Source organism: Macrobrachium nipponense, chromosome 23 (assembly GCF_015104395.2).
Source record: "Macrobrachium nipponense isolate FS-2020 chromosome 23, ASM1510439v2, whole genome shotgun sequence".
Lineage (NCBI taxonomy): Eukaryota > Metazoa > Arthropoda > Malacostraca > Decapoda > Palaemonidae > Macrobrachium > Macrobrachium nipponense.
The window spans coordinates 13,763,237-13,786,756 of NC_061090.1; the positions used below are offsets into that span (position 1 = coordinate 13,763,237).

Below are 23,520 nucleotides of genomic sequence, written 5' to 3' on the forward strand. Positions count from 1 at the left end.
CACGGATGCCTCCCTGTCCGGGTGGGGGGGATATTCTCAGTTCAAACAGGTTCAGGGGACTTGGTCAGTTCAATTACGCCAGCTCCACATAAACGTTCTGGAAGCAATGGCAGTATTTCTTACCTTGAAGAGACTGCTTCCCCCGAAAAAGAAAAAGTCTCATCTAAGACTAGTTTTGGACAGTGCAGTGGTAGTTCATTGCATCAACAGAGGAGGGTCCAAATCCAAGCATGTGAACCATGTCATGATAGCCATCTTTGCCCTAGCAAACAAACACAATTGGCATCTGTCCGCCACTCACCTGGCGGGGGTAAGAAATGTGATAGCAGACGCTTTGTCCCGGTCAGTCCCTCTGGAATCAGAATGGTCCCTAGACGACGGGTCATTCCGGTGGATATGCCGGAGAGTTCCAGGTCTCCAAGTAGATCTCTTCGCCTCACAAGCGAACCACAAGCTCCCTTGCTATGTGGCCCCCAACCTGGACCCTCTGGCTTATGCCACGGACGCCCTGTCGTTAGATTGGGATCAGTGGAGAAAAATTTATGCTTTTCCTCCAGTGAATCTCCTCTTGAAAGTCTTGAGCAAGCTGAGGACTTTCAAGGGAATAGTAGCTCTGATTGCACCGGACTGGCCCAAGAGCAACTGGTATCCTCTGCTTCTGGAATTGGGTCTCCGACCTCAACGGATTCCCAATCCCAAGCTGTCACAATCAGTACAAATGAGGACTGTGTTCGCTTCCTCAGGAATTCTTCAGACCCTAACTTTATGGACTTCATGAAGTTTGCGGCTAATAAAGATGCTAACATTGATCCACAAAATATCCTCTTCCTAGAATCAGATAAGAGAGAGTCAACTATTAGACAATATGACTCAGCTGTTAAAAAATTAGCATCCTTCCTGAAAGAATCAAACACTACAACCATGACAGTTAATTTAGCTATATCCTTTTTCAGATCCTTGTTTGAAAAAGGTTTAGCAGCTAGCACTATTACTACTCATAAATCGGCTTTGAAGAAGATCTTTCAGTTAGGTTTCCAGATAGATCTGACTGAATCTTATTTCACGTCTATCCCTAAAGCCTGTGCTAGACTTAGACCTTCTCAAAGGCCTACTGCAGTTTCATGGTTCTTAAATGATGTCCTCAAACTAGCTTCAGATACTGACAACTCGTCTTGTACATTCATAATGCTTCTTAGAAAGACATTATTCTTATTAAGCCTAGCTTCAGGAGCTAGAATTTCAGAACTGTCGGCTCTATCCAGAGATGCGGGTCATGTGGAATTCCTCCCCTCAGGAGAAGTTCTGCTTGCTCCGGATCGTAGTTTTTTGGCTAAAAATGAGGATCCTCTTGCAAGGTGGGCCCCTTGGAAAGTCATCCCACTTCCGCAAGACCCTTCTCTCTGCCCAGTATCAACTTTAAGAGCCTTTCTATCTCGTACATCCTCAAGATCCTCAGGTTCTCTCTTCATGAGAGAAAAAGGTGGTACTTTGTCAGTAAAAGGTATTAGACAACAAATCCTTTACTTCATTAAACAAGCCAATCCTGATTCATTTCCAAAAGCACATGACATCAGGGGAGTAGCCACCTCAATTAGTTACTTTCAACATATGAACTTTGAGGATCTTAAAAAGTATACTGGATGGAAATCTCCGACAGTCTTTAAACGTCATTATCTAAAGTCCTTGGAATCTTTAAAATTTTCTGCAGTAGCAGCGGGAAACATTGTTTCTCCTGATACTGTATAGTAGTCGTAGTACAGATCCAGGTCTCCTCTCTACCTACCTCATCCAACATGCCTCACCCTATCGCCATGCTACTCGGATATCCTAGCCTTAGCCGCTGAGATCTTATTAGTGGATTGTCCCTTATTTTTTTTGCTAGGGACATCCACACTATGTACTGATAATGTACTTCAGTGTACCTACCCTTATTTTTATGCTAGGGTAGGACACAATATGTGTGTATATTTTGTAAATAAGTTATCTAAGTAAATCTATTTTGTTAAAATTACACTGCATTATTGTAATTTACTATGTTTACTGTAATTTTAAGTACTTTACATTACTAACTTTCTTTTATGTCATTGTTTAAAATAAGTTAGCCTTAAGTACTTAGTTTATATGCTGTAAATACTGATTTACTTATATTATATCCCTCATTTTACAACTGATTTTCATTTGTCCTTTTTTCACATCTTGTCTGTTTCTCTGGTACTCTTTCATAGGCCGACACGAGCTGAGCCCAGAAAAGGGATTTTGACGAAGGAAAAATCTATTTCTGGGTGATTGGCTCGTGTCGCCCTATGAAACCCACCCTGTATTGATTGCCCCCCCCCCCCTGCAGGACAAGATGTTTTTAGATTAAGGATGACCGCTAGGGGCGCTGCTGTCCGTGGCGTCCTCTAGTAGTAGTAGTAGCGGCCGCATCGCCCGTTGGTATCAGCTCTCTCTTGTGGGGATTCTGATTGGAAGGTCTAATTGGTGAATGTCTCGTGGTAGTGTTCCCACTCGCCCCTATTGCCATACCGACACTTCTTTTTAAGAGTGAGCGAGTCAGTTTTACTGACATTTTCTTAATTTTGTTTTTCTCTGGTAATTTTAGATTAATTTTACCTAGAAAGAATGATATTAAGGATCCTTTCATAGGGCGACACGAGCCAATCACCCAGAAATAGATTTTTCCTTCGTCAAAATCCCTTAATTGTATTAAAGTACCCCTTTTCCATAAAGGATGTTTTAGTATAAAAAAAGATCAGTTTTATACTGTTATATATAACATTACAGTATGTCTTTCAAATTTGTCAGCTAACAATTACACAAGAAAAATAAGAATTATTTACAAAATGTGAATTTCATTGTACAGGGAACCCCTGAATTTGCAGGGGACACCCCTTGAATAGGTAAACTCTGTGCATACTTTTAGAGCACCTTTAAAAATGCTTAGAACTGCTTATTTTAATAGTTCAACCACACACAAAAAAAGAAAAAAATGCTTATACCCGAGTATTTTAATGGTTTTGCTACAAAAAGTGCGTTTAGTCATGAAAAGGATTTGAAAATACAGTAATTAATGGATATTTCTCTGAAAAATACCGCAAATAGGCGAATAATGTGTATGTTGTATGTTCCATAGAGAAATCCGCAAGTCACCGAACCCACAAATTGTGAGAATGCAAATCGGAGTGTTTAATACACATTAGTATTATTTTTCTATTTTGCAATTCAAGATGTTCACTTTAAATGTATATACTGTTCAAGGTTTAATACTATTTATTATATTTTAAAATTGTATTTTGGGTTCTTGTAACTTTGCAATACCAGTATGCATTCACTCAAACACTCCTTAGGGGTTTAGCTGTTATTTCTTTTTCTTTCTTTTTTTGTACAGACAACAGTTACTTCCTGACCACTCATCCTTAGAACTAGATCTTGAAGAAGAACTTTTGTGTCAAACTGGATCCGTAACAGAGAACACTGACTTACGCACTGCTCCAATGACTATATCAGTTGATTCTGCTATCCATTCAGCCACAGGATCTCGGTCCACTTCTTCCAGTCCTCTACCATCTGGCCTGAATCAATCTTTTCTCAGGTATGCTCCTTGGCAGCCATACCCTAAGGTGCATGTGTTAAATTCGCCTTACCAGTCATGTGCTTCATGGCAACCGTTAATGAAATCTACCCCTAGGGTGTGTGATTCTCAAGACATAGATAGCAGACCATACAATTCTATTTGTGTAAATAGTACATGGCCCCGGACGCACAAAAAAGTCTGTGAACAGCCTGAAGCTCCTATGCAGTCAACAGAGGTGAAACAAGAGGCAGTGATGGAAGAATCCTATAGTCATGACTCAGCTCTTGAGTCCAGCTTGAGTGATAGATTAGTTGAAAGTTTTTCTGATCTCATGAGTCCTTGAATGTGAACTTATTTTTAATAATGTTGTAGTACAAGATTTTAGTGTAACTGAGAGGGCGAATTAATTTTGACTAACAGTGCCTTGAGTGTGAACTTCCAGTATTTGAAGCAGACCATGAATCACAAACAAAACATTGAGGAAGTTTTTGCAGTACTAGTGGCACTAGATAGATCCAGCCAGGGTGCTGCTTGGCTTGAAGCTGAAGACCTAACTACCTGCTTTCATCCACAGTTCATCAATTTGCAGGAGGTACCCAATTTGTGTTGTTGCATGTTGGTACCTAGTGTTGAATGATCTAACCACTGCCAAACTGCTTAAATAATTTTTGTTTCACATTTTTGTGACATCCATACATGGTTAGGTTTATTTTTCATATAGCTTTAGTTTATTTATTTGCATTTATCTGTACAGGTATTAGTTCTTCTGCTATCATTGCTATACTTGAACATTGTTCCTCTTCCAGTAGCAAGCATTGCCTTCATAGGTGAGAGTTGGTTCACTTTCGAAAAGACCATTTAACAACATTATTTTTAGTTGCATGGACCTATACAGAAGATTTCCATAATTTCCACAGATTAGGGCAACTGGTCAAACATGATTATCAGCTCTTCAGTTTGGATTCATTTTCACACAAGTTAACATGCTATTACTCATTTTCTTTGAGTTAGTTTGTCACTAATAAATATTAGTTTTGTGAAACCACAAAAATTGTTGTCAGTTATGTCAAAATATACCCAAATTAGATGTTACATCTTAAGAGATAGGATCATATTTTCACAAAAAGAACAGGGATCAAGATGAAGTAGGACTTTGAATGTGTCAAATTCAAGGTTACTATTTGGTATATTTTTAAAAGTTCCTCATAAGTTATGCAAGAAGTTTAGAATTAATGTGAAAACAACAACCACCATTGTATAATGATCTAATTTTGAGGTGTGAATGGCTAATGTACATAAGAAATCATGTGGGTGAAATGAGACTTGTAAAAGAAGGCTAGATTAAAATATAAAAATTAGAAATGAAGTAGTAGCACAGAAAAAATACAAGCTTCCTGCTTTGTTAAATTATATATAAAATGTTTTGCATCTATAATGAAGCAAATGAAGAGTGACTAAGATGAAAAGAGGGAAAAGTTAGAAATATTCTGTGAGATGCTGGAAACTTCTCATAAAACTAAGGTAATGTAACTTGTTCTTTAAAGTAGCTTGTAATTTATGCTCTTTAAACATAATGTTCTTAGTAGAGAGTTGAATTTTTCATAAGGTATGCACATGGAGTATGCATATTCCTGATTTTTAAATTTTGACCTTTTATTTGTATATATCTTTCACTATTGTATGATTTTATCTAGAATTTTTTTTCCAATAAGCTTGTACATTTGTTGAAGGAATGAATGCAACTGCCAATTTTTTTTATGAAGAATTAACCCATTCACAGCTTCCCATGAAATCTGATTAAAGATCCTAATTGTTCAGTTTATTAATAAACTTTTTGTTTATTTGAATGTGTAAATTTAGATCTTGTTTTCAGAATTATTTATGCATCACGACTAATTATTCATGCTAATACAATACTGTATGCCTAAAAGTTCATTTTGTGATTGGTACCATAAAGTAAAGTGGAGAATGGTAGTACGTACTTGACTTGAATGTTAAAAGCAAGCATGATCAAACTGCAGTGTATGGACTATTGGTGCGAGTAAATCAAGTTAGCTTAAATTGGAATTTGCACTTAAGCATGATGTCTTTTGGGAGCATGAAAGCACATCGGTACAAGTTCTATTTCTTTTTTATATTATTCCTCGAGCCATATACAGTGGACCCATATTTAAGGGGTATGCGTACCAGACCCCTTGCGAATAGCTGGAATCTGCAGATACGTAGAACCCCTTTTTTTTATTATTACTATTTTTTGTTCAAGTAGCCACTTCCGACTAAGTCCAGTCGGCTGTGTAGAACCCCTCTAATAATGCTTAAAACTGCCTATTTTGTTCCAACTCAAGAAAAACCCACTAGAAATGCTTATACGTATGTACTTGGTTTATGTATTTAATAGTTTTATCACAAAACTTGCATTTAATAATTAAATTGATATGAAAATACAGTAATTTATGGATTTCTCATAGAAAAATACCGTGAATACGCAAATTTCCCACGAATAATGGGTCCATAAAGAAATCCACAAGTATGTGAGTCGGCAAATATTGAGAACGCGAATACGGGGATCCACTGTACTATTGGAGACATCAGCTCATTCTTTCTGCCCTAACAAATATATCCATGGGTATTTTCTTAGAACTTGTACAACCTTGACCTTTTAATGTGAACATTTTGCAAATCAAGGGTTGGTTTTTCTTTAGAATGCATACATTTAAAGTAATGATAAATCAGTACAGTGGACCCCCCGTATTCGCGTTCTCCAGATTCGCGGACTCACACATTCGCGGATTTCTCTGGGGGACGTTTCCCTGCATTATTCGTGGAAAATTCACGCATTCGCGGTATTTTTCTATGAGAAATATCCACAAATTCCTGGTTTTTTTGATGAATTTCATCATAAAATGCACTTTTTGTGATAAAACTATTAAAAAAACCAAGTATGAAAATTTTTAGTGGGTTTTCTTCAGTTTTAACTAACAAAATAGGCTGTTTTTAGCATTTTCATAGGGGTTCCAAACATTCGCGGGTTCTAACTATTCACGGGGGGGTCTGGTACGCATCCCCCGCGAATACGGGGGGACCACTGTATATCCATATTTTTAACAATTTGTTTACAAGCATAAAAATCATTTAGCAAGTTGTAAATTTTTGAGCTATGTTTAGCATTGAATCCATTATTTTTAACAATTTAATGTTGCAGTCTGGTGAATTTAAATAGGGTGCATTCCAAGTTTGATCAGTCTTTCTTTATTGGGGTTTATTAGGTAAAGTAAATCTTTTTTTATTTCTCTTAACAAAATTGATATTTGCAAGCATGTTTTAATCACTAAACAGTACCACACATATAGGCAAAAGCCACAGTCAATGGCATTTGTCCCAATTACATACTCTTATTGTAAAGAGTATGGTGTATATTTTCCCTTGGAGTTATTGTTTTAAATTATTTTACTTGTAATTTTACAAATTTCTGCATTTTCTTTTCTGGAGCATTTACTGAATTTTAAACATTAACCATACAACTTACCTGTAAATTAACATTCAAGTTCTGTTCTTATGGTGTACATGACATCTTTTCTGTATGACTTGAGGTGTGCTCTTCGATTTATTTTTGTTTTTCATTATGTTTTGTGTGATTGATATAAATGCCTCACTGATGAATAATTCAAATATGGTAGGCTAAACTCAGATATTAACAGTAAGCAAAGATCATTTGGATGAATATATATATATATATATATATTGTATGTTTTTAAGACAGTAGCATATGGGGTAAATGTTATAAGGAATATTTTTTATATTAGTAGTTAAGAGAAGTTGCTTGGAGATAAGATGCATACTGCAACAGACATCATTACGTAATGCTACCTAATGCCATAGAAATGTTGGAAAAGCTACTGCGTTCTATTTTTGCATTGGATACAAACTAGGAAGTGCGTTATTTCATGGCTGTATTTAATATTTTCTAATTATCTCAGTTCTAGAGGCAATCATGTAACCAAGGGCTGAGCTTACAACCACCTGTAATGCATTCCACAAATAACCAGATGCCCAACAAGAACCCATGTGCTCTTTGCACTACAATTAGATATGGGTAGAGTTGCCAGTGGTTCTTTTAGGATAACCAGAAGTCTTGAAACAGTTCTCTCAGTTTAGTCTTATTAAAGTATTATATTTTTGTAATGCATTGGCTGATATTTAATTGATTTGTAAAAGAATTCAGTTTACAAAAAATGGTCTTATCATGGTTAGGTTGATAAGTTTAAAATCAAAAGGAAGAGAAATTGGCAACTAGCTCAAGCGAGGCAAAAGCTAAGTAGACTAGGGACCAAAATAGCCTAGTGGTGTGTGAAGCAGGAAGCCTCAGCATGCTTCTCTCCACAGTTGTAGAAAGTGCTCTCTCAGTTATAGCTGAAAGATTAGTGCAATGGATAGCTGAAACAGCCATAGACCATTTTTAGTGAGTAAAATAAATCAGATACAATAAAATAGCTTTAGTGCAGATGCTGTGTACTGTTCATTCATTCATATTTTTTGCTCTGGTAAGGGGACCTGTGGTGAGTTTAACTTTTCAGTGATGGTTGTTATCTGTATATAATTGCTAGCATGCCATTTGATATGATGGATACTCTCTTATGGTAAATGTGAAGGGATTAACCTGGAGTTCTAAGAATGAATCATATATTAAACAAAAATTACATGTATTAGCTTGAAAAAGTTGTATATTAGATCACTTATCCCCATTGCACACATAATACAGCCTAAGTTGTTTCATGTTAAGTGCTAGATTAGTAATGCAGCACATATATGTAAGGAAATCCCTGATAAGTCCACAATAAGATAATTCAGTGAAAAGTTGATGATGGTAACCCTCCATAACCACAAATCAGGCAGGCCTAAAGTGTGCAAATACATACCCTGTTGACCTCTGTTATCATAGAAATAAAGAAAATTAAATTTTCCTACTATAGAAATAAGGAAAAGTATAAGCTAAATATTTGATAGACTATTGTTGGAAACTTTTCTGTTTATCAGGATAGTCATGTTTTGATGTCTCTTTGGTTTCTTCTGTGAATGTGGATCATAATACATGTTAGTTTCAATTGAGCTTTACAAATTCACTTCTCCAAATTCTGTTTTGAGGTGTTCATATATTAGTCTTCAAGAGGGTATATGGCACATTGGAACTTTTGCTCCATCATGGTCCTATTAAATTGTTGAATTTATTCAAGGTTAGAATTCAGAGAAACTTGGGAATAATGTAATTAATAGCAATGCATCCACAGTGTGGATTTTAAAGATTTGATAAGGGGAGCATATTTTACAAAGCCAAGTAAGAAACTAAAATAGTAGTTTTAGTCATTTTTTCATGCTCATAGTTCTGAAAAATATCAGCATCTCTGAAATCATGTTAGAGATGCTGTTAATGCGCTTCAGGTCAGGAGTGGAATGGGTGATTAATAATAACTGGATTGTTCTTTATGTTTTCCATCTGTGATAGAGCATAATGAGGGTAATATCTACATCTTCAGTTTTTGCTTTGTTCACTGTTTCTTTTAACAGCATTGTTACATCCTCCCTTCATACATTTTTCCAGTTATTGTTTAGCTACCTGAATATTAGACTTTAATAAACTCAACTCATATTTGGTTTATGCATTGCAAATTTGCCAGACTTTAAAAAGTCTTTATTTTTTTTAGTTACCTACAATAGCTTAGTCCTTTATACAAACTTGAGGATCCTAACTGGTGACACATTGGCACAATGACAGATAATTCACATACTGTATTTGTAAATATTTACAAATCATTTGTTTTATCCCTTATTTAATACAGCTCATAATCTCTGAGGATTTCACTTCATCATTTTTGGTTTTGTTAATGCTTAGAACTTGCACATTTTTAATTTGAGCTTATGCTGTCGGTTATAAGTCACTTCCAATATTAAATTACTTGAGCCATATTGTTGTTTAGTTGTTTGATTGTGAATTCACAAGATTATTTAGTGTTCCTATTCAAATAATGAATAGTACTTTGGTTTAAATTATAAAGCAGCCATTTTCTTTAGACTTACTCTTTTGCTTAGTTCCCACTCATTTGTTATGAATACAGTTACACTAACAAATGTTGAAGATAGTATAGTTTTAAATAAAGGATATTCAAAATGTAAACAATGCAAGATATATTAGGTTATAGGATAGAAGAATAGCTTATAAAAATTTTTAAGTGTGAATGGATTTCCATTTGATTTGGGGAGTCATGATATAAAAGCTTTTTGAGTTTTGAAAAATTGTAATATGCACTTTCTACTGAGTGAGACAGTTGTGACAATTAGGGTATGTTTCGGTTTTGAATATGAAATGTATTGTTTCTTTTGGGGTCATCATTTGCTAAACAGTGTTTGGAACTTTTAATGAAATGCCTTTAAACATGAATAGAAATAAAAACGACTAGTACGTAGTGCATTTATATCTATATTGTATACTTTTTATGCCAGTTACAAAAAGAGGCTAGAAAAAAAGGAGTAAAGTTGCTTAAAAGGAGGCATAATGATTGAATATACAGTACGTAGTATGTAATTGGTGTAACATGCTGGAGTAATGAAGATGATTAACCTTTTGCACCAGTTAAGGTAATACAGTACAGTGCTATTATTTCCTTAAAATAACTTATTGACACCTTTTGTTGGTTATTACAAGTAAGTTTTTCCTTTGGTAACTAATTTTTCTAATTTACTTATGTGAATTGAAACTTGCAATACATCTCACGTGAATGAAATTTATGGGTCAACCAGACGAGACTTCACCTTGCTTTTTCTTTCTCTTTGCTGTCCCTGGTCTCCTTCCTTAATCCTAGCATGCAAAAGCCTTTTAGTTTAGCTGTAAGATAGCCATTAAAAGTGGTGTTGTTTAGTACTGACACTTCATAAAATTTAATTTTCTATACGGATGTTTTGTTGCCTTTCATAAGGTAATGACAGGAATTTCTGTATTAAAGTGTTTTGCTTACCTTTCAAAATTTGCATATAATATTACTGGAAAGATTAATGTGGAGTGCAGTTTAGGTAACAATCCTCTTTACCTTAATAAAAAAAAGTGCTATAGGAGTTAAAGACTTCTTAAAATTACTTAAGCCTACATACCTGGTTAAGTGTTAAATAGCTGCTCAAATTAGTAAAACAGTGGATTGTGTATGGGAGTTGCTTTCCCTGTTTTTGGAGATTGTTCATGTTGCCTGTCAACAACAATAAACAGTGGGTTATGTTTGGGAGTTGCCTCATTTTTGGAAATCGTTCATGTTGCCTGTCAGCAATAGCAATTCTTTGACTTGTCTTAGAGAATTAGTTTTAACTATTGTTTTATCGAGACTCTTCTTCAGTGTAATGTTGGCTGTGATGTTTTCCATAACATAAAGATGACAAAGGAATAACACTTATACAGAAGGTAGCATCCAGCTGTTAAATGAAATAGTCACACATCTGATACTGGTTACATCCACCTGTATAATCACCATGTAAACTTTTCACTAATACACCACATTTCAAGTACACTTCATTTTGACAATAAAGGTGAATATTTCATAAAATGGTACAGAGAAGTACTTGGTACCAAATGCCAATCAGTAAATATGAAATGATTAGGTAAATGTGAACATTTCACCCCATCTTTTTTATTCAGTTACATTATAACCTCATGTAATCAAATATTCACATAAAGAAATCATATAATAATTATAAAGAAACTTTTTGCAGGTAGCATTAGATATGATTTCTAGACCCTTTGGGTGAATCATGACATATCACTAGCAAGTAAATAAGTCATCTTGGCACATTTCTCTAATCTCTGTAATTATTCTCAGTTTGTAACAGACTCCCTTTTCCTAATGCCAAGTAATTTTACATTTTCACTCTTAGGGAACATAGGTTCAACCCTTGTAGGGCACTACATGGCAGGAATTGGACTGTGACTTTCCTCAGCCACTGGGATTTGTTCACAAAGTTTAAAGAGTACTTCTTGATTATCAGCTTCCCTCTCGAGTAGAACTAATCTTAGTTTTATGGATTTTTAGAGAACATCATGAATCAGTAGGGAAAGCTTTTCTCAAGCGTTTTTGTTTTAAAACATTTAGCCACATTGCAGGAAGTTTTATTCAAAATTTGCCATGATTGATTTGGGGGATAGCTGCTTAGGTACATTTTGCCATTTGGCTTCCATTATTTTTGCAACCATTTACCCCATTCTCTGAATTCAAGCTTACAAGTAAAGAAGTGTAGGTTGGTCCAACAACTTTTCAGTTCACACACTAGAAAGCCTAAAAACACTCGGTCTCCACTGGTTAAGTAGTCATCATGGGTATTAAAAAAAAAAAAATTGAATTTACATGATCAATTGCAAACTTCAAGATGGAATTTATATGACTAAGTACCAGCTCCACAGTCATTTAAATGTTTTATAGATACAAATAATGCAGTCTTTATACTTTTAGTGTCCTATTAGGAGTTCCTTTACTTGTCATATGACTTTGTCTGCAGACAGGTGAAACAATGGGATTTGCTCTAGCAGTTAGAATCCTTACCCCATTGCTAATCATCACTATACTAAGTTTAAGCAGCTATATGATGTTAAGCTTTTCTGTCTTGAAAATTTAAGAGTATGCAGGCATAAGTAGCAACAGAGGGCCCCGTATGTAACTATGTTGTAATAGTATTTTAACTTTTGTATGCTTGTGTCAAGCTGCCATAACTTTTAAGAAATCTTTCTTCATAAAATATTTAGAAGTTTCATAAGCTTTAGTACACTTCGTTAGTAAAAAAATATTTCTTCATGCCAGTTTACAAGATATCACAAAAGAATCAAAAGAAGTCCATTTCCAGACAATCATGGTCAGTAGCACAGAAGTGTTGCACTAGAATTAGATTAAGAACAGTAGATTAACTTAGTCTAGTTTGAAGGTTTGATGTGAGAACTTATGCAAATGTCCTTGAACCCTTGGACAGTTGTAATTTAAGATACATATTAGTTTTGAAACTCTTCAGTCAAGTATAATACTGTACATTACTTCAATGTCTTGTCATATCCATGGTCCTGCTGCATTTGCGTATCTTATAATACCAACATTTTTCATTTCATTTGAGTGTCAGTGTGAAAGTTATGGTATTGTTATTGATCTTGCTGTTTGATTCTAACAGTGGGAAGGCAACTGTTATTTGACTTTCATACAGAAAATAATCCTGCACTTTATTATGTGAACTGATGTAATTTTTTCTCGGCTAAAGTTTATTTGACAATGGCTGGTCCCTGACAATTTTTACTTTAGTTTTAACTGAATGTTAGATACAGTTTACCCAAGAACATCAAGAAATTTACTCATCCTTAAGTACTGTAGCTTTTAAAAGTTTAGTTTTTATTGTTAGGACATTATCCTAGTATTATTTGTTTAAATATTGACAGCAATATATAATTTGCATTGCTTTAGAATTTAATGAGAATTTTGCATTGGTTTCTCTTTTGCATACCTCATGGTTTCCAATCAGACAGGTATGAGTTAAGTTCTATCTCTGTAAGTGACAAAGAGATTTATGTATGCCTCATTATATCCAGCATTGCATTTCATTGTGCTACTGTAGTTGAAACATTTTTGTACTGCCACTGAATTATAATTAGTACCTAGAAGTTTTTAATTTTTATTTTTTGACATTCATTTTGATACATACAGTACGTACGTTTTCAAACTGTAGCTAGTTGGTTAATTTTATAGTTCCTAAATCACAGTTTTAGCTTTCCCAAACAAAAATGAGAGATTAGTTTATATTCCCTTTTTAAGATAGCATTCAATTTTAATAACAATTGAATCACTTAATTATGTACCTTTGGGTTTTTTTTAAGTTAACTTGATTACTTTATTACTTTAAATGGTACTAGTAGCCTTGAGGATTCATTTACTGTATTTTGAACTGTAAGTTATTGTAAGTTATTTAAAATTGGATTCCTGTGTGAGGAAGAATAATTGGCATCATAATGTATCAAGGTTTCCTTAAATTCCAAATCTAAATCCAATATCCTGGTAACAATAAGGAATTTTTTGTAGAAATTACTAACTTTTTATATAGTACATATAATGGTAAAAGAATAGTATTGAACATTGTATAAATTTAAGTAAATTGTCATTGTATAATGTATTCATACTGTAATTTGCTAATCTAAAATGAATACTATTGCTAGTATGTATGCATTAAGCTACTAAATCATGTTAACTAGTAAATAAGGTACCATAGCTTTAAGTGTCAGTATGATAGTACTGATAAATCTAGTCATAGATTCATTACAAGATAAAGGTAAGCTTTAAATTGACACCATTGATTATATTATTCTGTTACGGTCACTGTAGAGATTTAAAAGAAAATATTCAATCTATAATGTGAACATATACCAAATCTTTGTTTCAAAATTGAGCTCATTCCCAAAACTAGTGATGCATATTGGCTGTGAAAATGACCATGGTATATAGTAGTACATAGTACCTAGCCTGATTTAAGTTTAATAGCATTTACTTTTACCAGTGTGTATGACTAATATATCTGTTTTTATCTTCTCATTCAGTTGGAAGATAAAATTCAGTAAATCTAAAAGCAATTACTAATCATTTTGATTCTTAAGTTTTTCCCTGAACTTTGTAGGTGTCTATAGTATAAGTTTCAATCTTGGAAGGGTTAATTTTCTAGAAGGCACTCTGTGAAGTAGCATACCAACTTACTGTTTCTTCTATTTTCCTTTTTTCTGTATTTCTTGAAATTGATTTAGTGTACCTGTTACATTCCAGATAAGTGAATCTTTCAAAACCTCTAGTACTTTACAGTAAGATGATTGAGTACAGTATAAGGAGACAACATTAAGTATTTTGTCCAAAGTTATTCATAAAACTAATTTCTTGTAATAGTTTCATATGCATATTTGGCAGCGTTTATATTTTTGTTTTATTTCCTTATATCCTGCAGCTCCAAGCAGTGCAATGGTAGCAATATCTAATTCATTATACTGTAATGATTTTTATATTTTCCAAAACGAATTGCACTGCAGTGTTTAGGCAGCTTAAAGAAGACTTTGATGACTGGTATCTGTGACAGAAGCACTGAACTTCATGAGCTAGTTTTCTAAATGCTCGTAGATGATGGTAACTTTGGCGGCTGTGTGTCAAAAGGGCTTTTATTTTGCATTGCACGTCTCATGCTTGCACCATGGCTTACAGCTCGTCAGGCCTGGCTAGCAGCTGCGAGATCTCCCCAACAACCCCTGATTCAGAATCTGCTGGTTGGTCCAGTTGGGATCGCCGATTAGGGCCAGGGGAGTTTGGTAGCAAGGTCCGACGCTACTGGAGCTCAGAGGAGAGTGGGTATATGGAAGGGCTTGACACATCTCTGGACACTTCTGTACTAGCACACCTTTCACCTGTGCACGAGATCAAGTGAGCTGAATATAGTCTGTAAGGGAAAGTAGATTGCAGTGAAGTAAAGAGTACGTAGTATATTTGAGTGTTAACTACTGTATTTAGAAGAGAAGGTATTTGATTGTTCTGTCTAACCTTAGAGATTTTTGTTAATGAGAAAAGTTTATGCAGTCTTAATGAAAAATCACTTTGAGTAGAATACATTATATGAAGGAGGGAAGCTTTTGTGCTTTCAGAACAAAAATTTCTTTTAATGGAATACTTTGGAGTATTGTTAAGTTTTATCCATGTGAACATTATGGCTTATAAATATTTGCACATAGGTATTTCCTTATCTTTAGAATGAAAAAAGGAAATACCTTATCTTTAGAATGAAAAAAGGAAGACAATAGTTTCGAGTTTTACTCAGTATTACATATTCCTCTTTATGATTTTTATTATAGTTTACACTGATGTAAATTTAGCACTGTATTTTGAAAAATGGAATGGTAATAATATTTATACAACAGTTATGGTAATGACATTGCTTTTTTTTTAGTATCTGCTCCAACAAAGCTGGGAGAATTCTGATTTCAGCCTTGTTTGGTCATTCTCATCATTTTGCCCCAAAATAACAGAAAATCAGTTGTGAATCATTTGAAATTTGATGGGTATAAAGAATATGTGTAGTGGGAGAATATGTATTCATTTTATGATCTTGAATTTATATTGGATGTAATTCATGATAAACAATGAAAACCATATATTCTATAGAGTACAGTATTTATATATTGCTCTGCAAATGAGAACTGCAGCCAACAGGCATTAATACCAAATTACCCCAAAAAGTACTAAATTAAATGCTTAAGGTAACTAGAAGTATTATGTACCGAATAATTGACCCTGCACATATTGCTATAGCTATGACAGGTCTTTTTTCAATTTAATATTTATTGGAATTTCATTACACAAGTAAAGGGATACATAGTATATTGAAGTCTGAGTGGATATCAACAGACAAGGAAGTTTATATGTGGCTTTGCATAATTATCGCCCTCGCTCTCTCTTTTCTTCTTCTTATTTTTCAGCTGAACTTGCAATCTTAATGCTTGGCTAATGCCTGAGGGTTTTCATGGCATCGTTACTAACGGGAAAATATTTCTTTCATAGACATAATCAAGGTTCTTATCTGAAAACTGATGAGCAGAGCTGTCCAAAATATTTGTCCTCAGTTACAGTTTATCCATGTAGAGCAGCAATTGTTTATGTTGCCTTCAAATTCAGGTTTGAGTATAGGAAGAAAATATTTTATGACTTTATAGGCTTAATGCCTCAAGCCATTGCTACTGACTCATGTAGGACTCAATACATTTCTGAAAAATCACTGTGTTGTATACTTTTACAGCGAGTAATACTAATAATAGTTTCATTTCACAACAATTTACATTGTATATTTTATGAGTTAAACTGGCTGTTGAAGGATTATCAGTGGTTGCCATTTTCTTATTTCAGGGAAAAAGAAACTTCAGAAAGCAGCACCTCTACTCCTCAGCGTCGTATTGATAATCAAAACATCACACTAACTGAGGATAACATAAAAGAAAGTACTGATAACAACCTTAACAATAACCTTATTATGGGCAATAAGTCCAGTATTGTCAATGATAATGATCTTTCAAATAGTACTGCAGCACTAACAACAAAAACAGTTATGGCTATTGGTCAGAAGGTTAAAATCATTGAGTATGCTGAAACAGAATGGCATGGGAACACACCGAAGGCACAAATCATTAGACAGGTAATTTATTACATATTTAAGGGTGACATTTATTAGATGCTTAAGGATAAGTGTTATGCTTTATAGTTATTATGCATTCTCTCACACTTTCGAAAAAAACTAAGAATCAAGTTCATTCACTTTTGCCTGGAAATGTGTATGATTTCATTTATTTAGATTTTAGTTCCTTCCCAAACTGGCTAAATTATATTGAATTTTACCATTTTTTTCATGTTAACAGTTTTCTTAGGAGTATCAGTATTTTTTTTCTTCTTTAATGATGAAGACAGTTGTGAACAACAGCTTATTGCTAACATCAAAATATACTAACCTGCATTGTGTGCAGTGTAATACATGTGTAGTAAGTGCAAATACCCTAAGAATTCTGGTACTCCATTTTGGATTTCCCTTATTTAGAAACCCTTCAAAATGTATCCTATCTATTGTTAGTACATCCTGGTTAACCAAAACTCCTAATTTTCATCTGCTTAACTCCTTCTTGTAAGTCTGGCAGCAGTTGTCTTGAGTGAATAAAAATGCTTCATCAATTTATATAGACAGAAAGTACTTACTCATGTTATCTTGAGGAAGTGATCATTCAGTTAAAGCATCAAACGTGGTAGCCTTCTCTCTGCTTAGTGTACTCTACTATACTGTAAAAATTTCTGTATTATTACGTAATGGGAATAAGCAGTTTCCAGTTTTTTTTAATTGTATATTGCTGAAGATGTTACACTATAATAAATTTCCTGTGATAATGCTTTGTAAATAATAATGTTACAGTAATCAGCTTCATTGTAGTACAATACATACTTATAGTATGGTAGCTAGAGCTTTAATTCTGTTTGATCAGTGATTTTTTTTAAGTGGTTGTATAACAGTATCTTATTTGTACTTAAAGGGTTATTCTGCTATACCTGTTGAACTGAACTTGAAGCATTTGCGAAGAGTGCGGGGAGACAATTACTGTGGAATTCGTGCAGCCCTGTATCAAATGCTATCCCTTGGACTTCCATTGCCTAATGGTCATGCAACACATACTCGCTTAGCTACCGAGTTAAAACAGGGATCAACTTGGCTACAAGACTGGACATTTGGTCATCGCCTTCATTTTTCCAAAGAACAAATCCTCAATGGGTTTTGGGAATGTTTAGATTCCCTGGACAATTTAGTAAGCTTTATACAATTTTGTTGGATCAGTAGCTAGTACCCTGCCAGATTTTGTACTGTCTTAATGTATCACTGATGCTGTTTACTTAAGAATTTAGTCATTATATTAGTACGTACTTGTATTTTTTTACTTTTTAGTGAATATGCTTATAGTTCTGTTGAAGTTCTGCTAAAATATTCAACTTTTGATTAATAGGTTCTGAATCTCATGGGAGTTGAAAATCGAGAGTGCGTCGTCCTTTCCCGTCTCAATGGTGATCCCACTTTAGACATCAAATTGTGTGAGGCTGTTAAGCTTCACATGCTGGCTGCTGCATTAGACTTGCACATTGGAAATAACAATGGTGATAATGTTCCGCTCTTTGCAATGATCATGTTTGCACGTCATTCATCATTAACCCCAAGAGATCTTCTGAAGAATCACCTCAATCCAGTTGGAGATTCAGCTGGATTAGAACAGGTATGTTATGCATTAGTAACTCTTGCTAACATTAATCAAATAACCCAGTTGTAACCATAAGCCCTCAGAAGACTAGCCTAGAAGAAAAAGAAAATTAAAGTGTTGTGTAAGGATTGAAACCTGTCTTTTAATCAGATGCACTTGCATGGTGTGATATATCTTTGAGGAAATTATAAACATCTAGATCCTCACCGCAGAGATAATTTTTCCAGTTGTCATACTACTGTGTAGGTCTGAAAAATGGGTTGCAAGTTCATGGTCAAACAGCTGCTATCTTGTCCCTTTTTAATTAACTGCAGGTTACTTGTGCATACCTTCTTTGTCATAGCAATCTGGTTCCTTTTGGGAATTTGTAGAGAGGTGTTGTGATTAGGTTGTCAATAAAGAATGGCTAAGAATTTTTAAACATATAGTAGTCTTTTAAGGATTTCCTATAAACCTTGGCAGAGTTTTAAGGATTTCCTATAAACCTTGGCATCCTCTGCTTGCATATCTTCCAGAGTATATCTGGAACAAGCCCTTTTTCCTCTCATGTTTCTTTTTCTACCCCATACAGTGGGCACGGGGTTGCTTTATTAACAGACTGTATTTAGTCATATACGGTGTAAAATAGAATGTTCCAAATTGCAAAGTGATAAATTTTGATCCATTGCTTTTATATCTGTCAGATCATTGGTATAAAAGACCAAAGTATACTTTGTGTATATATTTAGTTAAGGATGGGATTTGTTAATAGTTATCCAAACCAGTTATTCATAGATTAATATATTGTTCACCATAAATCTCCTTGACCTGTTCAAAAGCTGTTGTATGTCAGCAAACATTGCAATTTAATTTCAAAATTATTTTTCGTAACTCATGTTCTAGGAAATAATATTGGTATAATTACAGAATGGGTATGTCATGTAAGTGATATAAATAAGAGATATTTTGTGGATTATAACAAAATGAAGCTACCTTTGAAAGGGTTTAGAGCTGAAATGCTTTTGCCATAAAGGAAGAACCATCAGTCAATAACTTTAAGGTTATGGGTCACTGCTTTTCTAGACACCACTTTCTCAGATGTATTATATTTATGGTAACTGGAGAAATTGCCCGTAAGGTATGATATCTAGGTGTAAATAAGAAAATATGGCTTAGAAGGCTCAGATTTGAAGTGCAGAGGTTAATCCCAGTAGGAGTAGAGTCAGTCCTTCATTTTTCTTTTGTAAGAGCCAAATTTGCAAGATTTGATTTCATCCTCTACATCAATAAACCATGTGTAAATGTTATTCTAGGCTTATGTAATCCACAAGTGATATAAAGAAAATGTTATCTATTGCTGCTTAAATATTTATATTCATATAACATATAGTAGTCATGGTTCTAGTCAAGTTTGAAAGCTAGGGCAGCTCACATACCAAAAACCTTCTAAGACATATATAAATACATAGTTTAAATCTGTTGTTTTATATGCAGTACAGTATAGTATAAGATAGTCTTGAAAGAAGTGCATAATTATAAATTTCAGGTTAAAGAAATAAACTTTAAATCATGTTTTACTCTAAGCTCATCAATTTTTAGGAAAAAATAAACATAATTTGAGATCCAATTTTCAAATTTTAACTGTATAACAGAATCATGTAACCAGAATATTCATTTTGGTATACTTCATTTTAATGTAGCTCTGGATAATAAAGATAGCATTCAAGTGTGTTTGAACTGGCAGTTCTTCAGTTGTGATAAGTTATTGGTAAGGTAAAATAAGAGCGTTGCCCTGTTACAAGTATCGCCTACTTACGATGGGGTTAGGTTTCCGAAAAACCCATCGTAAGTTGAGAAAATCGTATCTCGGATATAGCCTAGCCTACACTAAGTTAATCATACCATATAGGCTAGGCTATATACACATATATGGAAGATTAGCCTACACTACACAGTATACCTATACATATAAGGTATAGTAATTATTAATATCAGCTAGTTCGGGTGTTTCAATGCAGATTGACTTATGATAATTAAGTATAAAAAGAAACTTAATAATAAGAACAAGGATCAGACTGTAGCGTAAAGGGTACTCACCAAGATTCGGTCCGTTGTCGGCATACGTGATCGGTGTCAGGCTGTTCATGGCTACTATAACTAAAGATCGGAAGAGGAGGGATGATGATAAAGCAGCAGGATCATCAATTCGCTCTTCCTCAGATAAAATTTCTTCTTCTGTAAGTTCAGGTGTCTCGAGGAAACAAACTGTTCCGAGACGTACAGGATCGAGTCTCAAGTGAGGGGGTAGGGCTGGGGGAAGCGGAATGCACTGGAGTCGTTCTCTGAAGAAAAAATCCATTGTAGGTTGCACAGTGCGTTTTTTTCGTTCTTCATAAATTAATCGGTAAAACATTTGCAACAACTGTCTTGATGAGCCCACTGCTGAACTTTGGCAAACCGTTCCTCGTCCCCATCCATTTCACTTAAAAGTTTCAGTCCTTGATCAAATAAAGCAAACGACCTCTGCCAGTTTTTTAGTCGTAAACGTTCGCTCCCGGCTCTTTTATTTCTTCTTCCTCTTCTGCTTTTTTTTTCTCTTCTGCAAGTGCAATTAAATCCTCTGCCGTTAGCTCTACATCTTGCACATCTATAAGTTCTTGGATATCTTCCTCGTCAATTTCTAAATCTAAACTTTTTTCCCAAGTATCAAGATCTTTTTATTGATTTCCACTTCTTCTTCATTCTGATCGAAACCTTTAAAGAGAGTTCACATACACTTTCAGCAGATTTTTCCAGACCCCATTCATACACACTTTCTTTACCTCCTTCCACGCCCTTCCAATGTTCATAATGGAGTTAAGAACACTAAATTCTTTCCAGAAAGTTCTGAGATCTTTCTCCTCGTTATCCGTAGCCTGAACAGCCTGCGCAAACGTGTTCCGAAGATAATACGCCTTGAACGTAGCCACAGCACCCTGATCCATGGGTTGTATGAGAGAAGTTGTGTTTGGTGGCAGAAACACAACTTTTACATTCTCGTTAATACTATCTCCGATGTGCTGAGGGTGGCCAGGAGCATTGTCGAGAATCAGAAGAATTTTGAAGGGGATGTTATTTTTTCTACAATAATCTTTCACTTCGGAATGAAGCAATGAACGAACCAGTCCTCGAACAATATTGCAGTCATCCAAGCTTTTTTATTATGACGGTAATGCACAGGAAGTGTCTGCTTGTCGATGTTTTTAAAGACCCTTGGATTTTCTGAGTGATAAATCATAAAGGGCTTAAGTTTATACCCAGCCACATTTCCCCAAGCAGAAGAGTCAATCGATCCTTGTATGCCTTAAAACCGGGCATCACCGTTGCTTTCTTTGTGGATGTAGGACCGTTGTGGCATACGTTTCCAATAAAGTCCGGTTTCGTCAACATTAAAGATTTGCTCTGGCAAGTAGCCTTCATTAACGACGATCTCGTTTTAAAACATCCTTAAATTTAGCGGCCCGTCGGCATCAGCGCTTGCTGCTTCACCGCTAATTTTCACACTGTGAAAATTATGGCGGTTCTTGAAACGACGAAACCATCCAGCACTTGCTGCAAAACTTTTGTTGTGGTTATCATCATAATTCTTCTTCAGCTCTTCAAAAAAGCATGCGCGCCTTTGTCTGAATGGTTAAGAGGGTGAGCGGCATACGCTTTTTGTATGATCCTCCATCCACGTGACCAGTAATTGCTCCATTTCTTCCAAAGGCCCTATCCTCTTCTTTGATATAACCGTTGAATGAACTGAAGCAGATGCCTTTACAGCATCCATTACGCGTTTCTTGTCCTTGAGGATGGTGGATACCGTCGATTGCGATAAACGTTCGTCACGTGCGATAACCATGACTGCCTTTCCCGCTTCACGCTGGTTTATTATTTTCAGTTTCTGCTCCAAAGTGATGGATTGCCTCTTCTTTTTGCACTACCAGCAGGACACCTATTTGGTTGTTTGGCAGACATAGTTTTTTTTGTTTTAATTTTCGGTACTTAAAAAAAAAAACAAATCACAACGAACACCGACCTAATGTTTCTTGGTTCAAAACGAGCGCAAGTGAGGTCGAACTCATTGCCGCTGTACCTACGCCAGCCTCTCGCTCTCGGGCCAACATATCGTACAGCGTAGTACGCTGCTGCCAGCGCTCGCTGTGCGCGAAATTTAAAAATACGCATTTTCAAACTTTTTTTTTTTTTTTTTTTTTTTTTTTTTTTTTTTTTTTTTTTTTTTTTTTTTTAGTATTAATTGCTAACCCCATCGTAACATCGGATTATCGTAAAACGAATTATCGTAACTCGAGCACTTCCTTTACAAGTAAATGATACACAAATCACTGGCAGCCATGAATTTTGATTCCTTATTGATGGTTTAAAATAAGTTGAATCTGTCCCACTGATAGTGCTCAGCATCTATCTGTACATGTCTTCAATTGTAAAATGGGTTGCTTGAAATGTCAATTTTAGGGAATTTTTAAGGTTTGTAGAATTTATAGATGGAAAAAGTGATCGTTACTGTACTTTTGCCATGCTTATTAGTATTTAAAAAGGAAAAGAAAATTATTTTCTCAATTACTGTAAACATAGTAGTTGAGAGGGTGTAATCTCTTATAGCAGCATTATTTATCTGTATACTCAATTTTTGCACCCTAAAGCTGTCTTGATTGCTTAATAATAGAGGCCTTCTACATGTTAAATAAATATTGATAAAACTAGTTTCCCAAATAGTATTGTGTTACTAACATAAGGTACTCATGCTTGACACTGTACCTTAGCTTAAACTCTAATGAAGTCTAAATATATTGAAGTAACAGGAATTGTTTTCAGTCATCTTACTCCTTTAGTCTTTAATATATACTTTGCAAATTAATTGTCTTTAATATATACTTAGCAAATTAATTGTTATATGTTAATGTCTTCCCTATTCCACGCTGCCTCCCTCACTTCAGGACCAACATAAGGTGTGTAATATTTTGCACCTCACTAAGCATGATGTGCATGCCATATTAGTTTCTTACAATCACTGCTTGCCAAGTCCATTTTCCCTAAACAGAATATTATTCAATTACATATATTACATAATATGCTCATCTTTTTGTTTACTAGAGATTACCTGTTTGTATGC

The 23,520-nt window shown here is 34.8% G+C and overlaps 1 protein-coding gene across 16 annotated transcripts in view; it reads left to right on the top strand.

Annotated features, from left to right (window-relative positions):
- The window catches only part of LOC135198695 (uncharacterized), a 325,058-nt gene that overhangs the window by 290,528 nt on the left and 11,010 nt on the right, over positions 1 to 23,520 (top strand). For 14 of the 16 annotated variants that reach the window (XM_064226592.1, XM_064226600.1, XM_064226544.1 and 11 more), the window contains 6 exons: positions 3,389 to 3,592; positions 14,818 to 15,033; positions 16,507 to 16,792; positions 17,673 to 17,942; positions 18,138 to 18,401; positions 23,345 to 23,356. In XM_064226592.1, coding sequence (XP_064082662.1) covers positions 3,389 to 3,592; positions 14,818 to 15,033; positions 16,507 to 16,792; positions 17,673 to 17,942; positions 18,138 to 18,401; positions 23,345 to 23,356 — 1,252 coding nt within the window. The remainder of the gene's footprint in view (positions 1 to 3,388; positions 3,593 to 14,817; positions 15,034 to 16,506; positions 16,793 to 17,672; positions 17,943 to 18,137; positions 18,402 to 23,344; positions 23,357 to 23,520) is intronic. The other 2 variants (XM_064226585.1, XM_064226548.1) reach the window with 2 other exon arrangements.